The following is a 4,432-nucleotide window of genomic DNA, read 5'->3' as shown; positions in this document are numbered from 1 at the left end:
GTGTGTGTGTGTGTGTGTGTGTGTGTGTGTGTGTGTGTGTGTGTGTGTGTGTGTGAGACTGACTATATATATATAAAGGAGCCTTTGTATTATGGCAATTTTTTTTTCTTGCTGCTGTAGTCATACACCGCACTGGAAATCATCTTTCATTTTTCATTCTGTTGACCTGGATATTATTATTTCTTTTTCAGAAACAGGAAAAAAAAGGAACATGTGTGTCTCCTTCCAATCTGCTGCACATCTGCGCGTTTTGCAGCGGGTCTTCAAAGTTCAGTTAGCAACCCACAGACGCCATTCATCTTCTTGTTAAAATGTCTACTGCTGTATCCAACGCTCATGCCCTTGAGGAATTGCCTCTTTTTTTTTTTTTTTCTTTCCATTATTGTATATAAAGAACACTGTGACTTTTAATATTAGCATTTTTGCTTTCAACAGCAATTAGCAATCTCTTGGTTTGCTGTTTGGTAAAGCATTGGTTAATGAGGTCATCTAGTTTAAAATCCCAGCTACTTGGAAATAACGGGGAAGAGGTCAAATCTAGCATTTCACGTTATATTCTTTCCTCTCTTTTCAGTTCTCTAAAGAAAAGATATCTTTGTTGTCATTACGACCCGTTACTGGCCTCTGTGTTCTACTATCGCCTCAAAGATACAGTTAGGTTCTTTCTTGCCGAAGTACGGAAATAAGATAGATAGTTCATCTATAAACAAACAAACAGAAAAGGGACTTTGAGCATCTGAGGATGAGGAATTGCTTTCATGGTGGTTGTGGTGTCTTTTCTCTGACAGTCTGAGTTTAGGTCTAGCGAGGCGTCGTCTCTATGGTGGAGGGGGTTCCCGGGGTGGTAGACCTCGGAGTGGCTGCTGGTGGTGTGTCCATTGGGCTCCCAGCCCCACTGCTGGGTGTGACTGAAGAGCTGACAGCGGGCGTGTCTCCCTGCTGTGGGGCCTGCAGGGTCTGTCCACAGATGTGGTGATGCTTCTCCCAGTCTTTATGCTGGCAAAAAGAGCCACAGTATCGGGCCGTGTTACAGCCGCTGCAGGTCTCACTTGCTTTCCGGCCACAGTTCCAGCAACTCTGAAGGAGAAGGAGAGATGCCAGGTGAATATTCATGAAGGTGAACATCTCGTGGATAGGGGAGACGTCACTGCTCTCACATCTCCAAGAACCACAGAGACAAAATGGACAATTCGGAAGACCTGCTGGCCGAACTTCCAGTCGCAGCACAGCCCCACCCTCTCCCTACCTCTCCAACCTGCTACCCTTCTTCCTGCCAACCCTCCCTGTCCCTCAACACAGCAATGTGAGACAGTGATATGTTCCTCTCCAAAGGATCACAGCTCAGGAAACCACCCTGATGAGAGGATACTGGGACATAAAGCTCTGCCCTGGCCTGGGTGGGCTACCTGGTTCCTACAGGGCCTTTGGCTGATGGCCGTTCATCACGGTGTTCACGTCACTGTTACCTATCTATGCTATCAGGAGGGACCCAGGCACCCTTCTGATTCAGATTTCACTGCTAGCATGCTGACCACACCTCCACATGTCCTCCTAGCACTTTCTTACACACGGTGTCTCCGTCACCCATGTGGTCACATGTTAACATGTATTTCCAAGCAAGGGGAAACTCTCAGTCTCTCCACTGGAGATACTGAAATGTCTCAATTCCATCTCAATTTTCTATCAGCAAAGACTATGTATGGCATTGATGAAAATGGCTGATGATCTTTCCAGTGTTTGCCGGAAAAATCCTCCTTCCTAGATATGGCTTTCTTCATATGTAATTAATCACCTACTCTGTACTAATTACAACTTCTATTTCCCAACTTTTCCCCTTCAACCACCAATATTCCAAGGTCTAGATATGCATACACTACTCAGGGATAGAGGCTTTCTCTTTCTGGATACTAACAGGAATCACAAAGGAACTACAAGACCACAGTATTGGAGTCAATAGACCATAAGAAACATAGAGGGTACACTGTTCTATCCCAGAACAGACAGGATACAGAATACTAGCTCTTTCCATGCTATGCACTCAGTATCCTTAACAACCAAATGCCAGGTTAATCTTAGAATAGCATCCTTTACTTCAGCAAAGATGCTCAAAGGAAAAAAAAAAATTTGGAAAGAGAACACATGAACCGATACCTAATTTAGTCTTCAAAAATGAGAAATCCTAAGACTTGGTGAATGAACTGTTCTACTTGGATACAGCATTTCCCAGCTGGTAGAGTTGCCCCCTTGCAACCTGGGGAACTTAGAATGGCAGAGAGAACTGGGACTTAACTATGCATCCGGAGAAGGAAACCCTGGCCCCGGAACACCAGCTGCCAGCTTCATGTGGCATCTTGCAAGACACGAGAGAAGCAGAAATGAGGTTACCTCTGAGATTTACACGCTAAGATAAACACCTCATGAATCGGAGCACAGATGTCCTAGAGATGCAAGAACACCTGTGTGGGAGGATCTAATGGAAGCAAGGGCACAGGGGTGGAGACCAACTGTGACAAAACTCTCGGGGATGCTTCCTGCAGGAGAGACAGAACCTCTGAAAGCCATATCAAAATGTTCATCTCAGGAGTAAAACATGTTTCTAGTTCCTTAGAAAAACTAATTCTGCTTTGAAAAGCTGTGTCAGGTGGCTGTAGCCTTACATCACTAAAGCTTTCTAGGACTGCCTTCTGTTTTTGAAGTGCCAGGCATGGAACCAGGGCCTTATGCAGGCTAAGCAAGTGTTTGCCCACTCAGCTACATCTTCAGCTCTTGTCAATGGCTTTAATTATCTTCTTGCAAAACCAGATCTTTAGTTAGAGTCCAATAACCCAACTGGTTGACAGTTGTGATTTCATCACAATTAAAACATATCTTTAAAGTAACAACTGAGTTTTTGCAAGGTCCCTCACTGTGTTCTCTGTGTTTATTCTGGTTTCATTATGGTGGAAGTATGTTTAGAGATGGGCTCATGAGCTTATTAAAAACACAGCTAATGTAGAATATATAGGGGTTTTTCAGGAATTACATTAGCTGGGTACTCTGGAGCCTACAAGGGGATTCTGGAGCCTTTCAAGGACCAGAAGCAAAGAACTTGAAGAACCCTGGTTTCAAACCTTCTAAAGGGAGATGAGATAGCTCAATGTAATACTATGTTCTGTGTAAGCCTGATTAGTTGAATCTAGGTACACATGTTCATGGATAGATATTGTGGTGCGTCCAGGTGTTCCAGTGTTAGACCATACCTGGTGGAATATACCATAGCTCCAGAAATTAGATGGATTCTGCCTCAATGTGATGGAAGAAGAAACACCACTCCTGAACATTGTCCTCTGATCTGCACAGAGCACACACGCACGCACACCACACACACACACACACACACACACACACACACACACACACACACACACACACATTTTTGAAAACATTCAGCTCTGCAACTTTAACTCTTCACCATTCATACATTTCAGTGTTAGGAAGAAAAGCACAACAGAATCTATGATCTCAAATCACAATGAATTGATATGTGAATGTTGTTAGTTAAACAAATCTGTAATGGATAATCAGTACTACAACTTATTTTTTTTCTAGTCTGATTAATTTAAGATGAATGTCTCAAGAGGCCAGGTTTGTGAGTTCACTCCTGCAATCCCATCACACATGAGGTGAAGGCCAGTCCTGGGCTGCTCTACTGGGATCTTGAAAACCCCTTCTCAAAAGAACAAAAAAAGGAAAAGAAAATCATATAGGTGCACAAACTCTGACCATCACCATATTTGGAAGTCTTCCTCTCCCAAACTTAACTCTACTGCATGGCATGGATGACATTTCCATGGCATTGTCAGTAAATGTGGGCCTGGCCCAGCCTTCAAAGCTCGAGGTGCAACACTATGCACTCAGAGAGAGGTTTCCTTCTGTGAGGTTTAGCTTTCAGGAGATTGCCAGCTGGGTCCTGGAACAAACTCAGCAAATAAGCGATATTCCTAAATTACATCAGAAAATCCCAATTAGGGAACAGAGACCCAAATCCAAAACAATATTTTAAGGAAATTAAACATCTAATCTGAGTCAAGTGGCGTCTTTAGGAAATACCCTGGTGTGAGTCCTATCGTGTTTTGGCAGAGGCACATTTTGGCAGACTCCAGGGTGGTAACTGCCCAGTACTCAATGGCTCCTTCAGATTGAAATCAGATGTACGCAACATTCTCAATTTAAACTGATTAAACACACAGACTAAACCAGGTAATTACAAATGCATGTGCTGGAGAGTGGAAAGAGGAGACAGAACGGGGACTTCTTTATTTTTTAAAGTGTTTTCAAAGATGGGAACAATTTTAGGAATAAAAAAAAAAAAAAAAAAAAAAAAAAAAAAAGGAGCTGAACCAAATACAGACTCAGATATTTTGGATAGGAGAGCTGCTGAGAGCTGAGGCCC

General features: G+C 43.2%; 1 protein-coding gene across 6 annotated transcripts in view; it reads right to left on the bottom strand.

The window, feature by feature from the left end:
* Positions 1–45: 45 nt before the first annotated feature.
* The window catches only part of Runx1t1 (RUNX1 partner transcriptional co-repressor 1), a 149,508-nt gene continuing 145,121 nt past the window's right edge, over positions 46–4,432 (bottom strand). For 5 of the 6 annotated variants that reach the window (XM_029533280.1, XM_021221934.2, XM_029533281.1 and 2 more), the window contains one exon: positions 46–1,077. In XM_029533280.1, coding sequence (XP_029389140.1) covers positions 802–1,077 — 276 coding nt within the window. In that variant the 3' untranslated portion in view covers positions 46–801. The remainder of the gene's footprint in view (positions 1,078–4,432) is intronic. The other variant, XM_021221936.1, reaches the window with a different exon arrangement.

This window comes from Mus pahari, chromosome 22 (assembly GCF_900095145.1).
Source record: "Mus pahari chromosome 22, PAHARI_EIJ_v1.1, whole genome shotgun sequence".
Classification (NCBI taxonomy): domain Eukaryota; kingdom Metazoa; phylum Chordata; class Mammalia; order Rodentia; family Muridae; genus Mus; species Mus pahari.
Note: the sequence above shows the minus strand (reverse complement) of the source record. Positions and strands in the feature narration are given on the sequence as shown.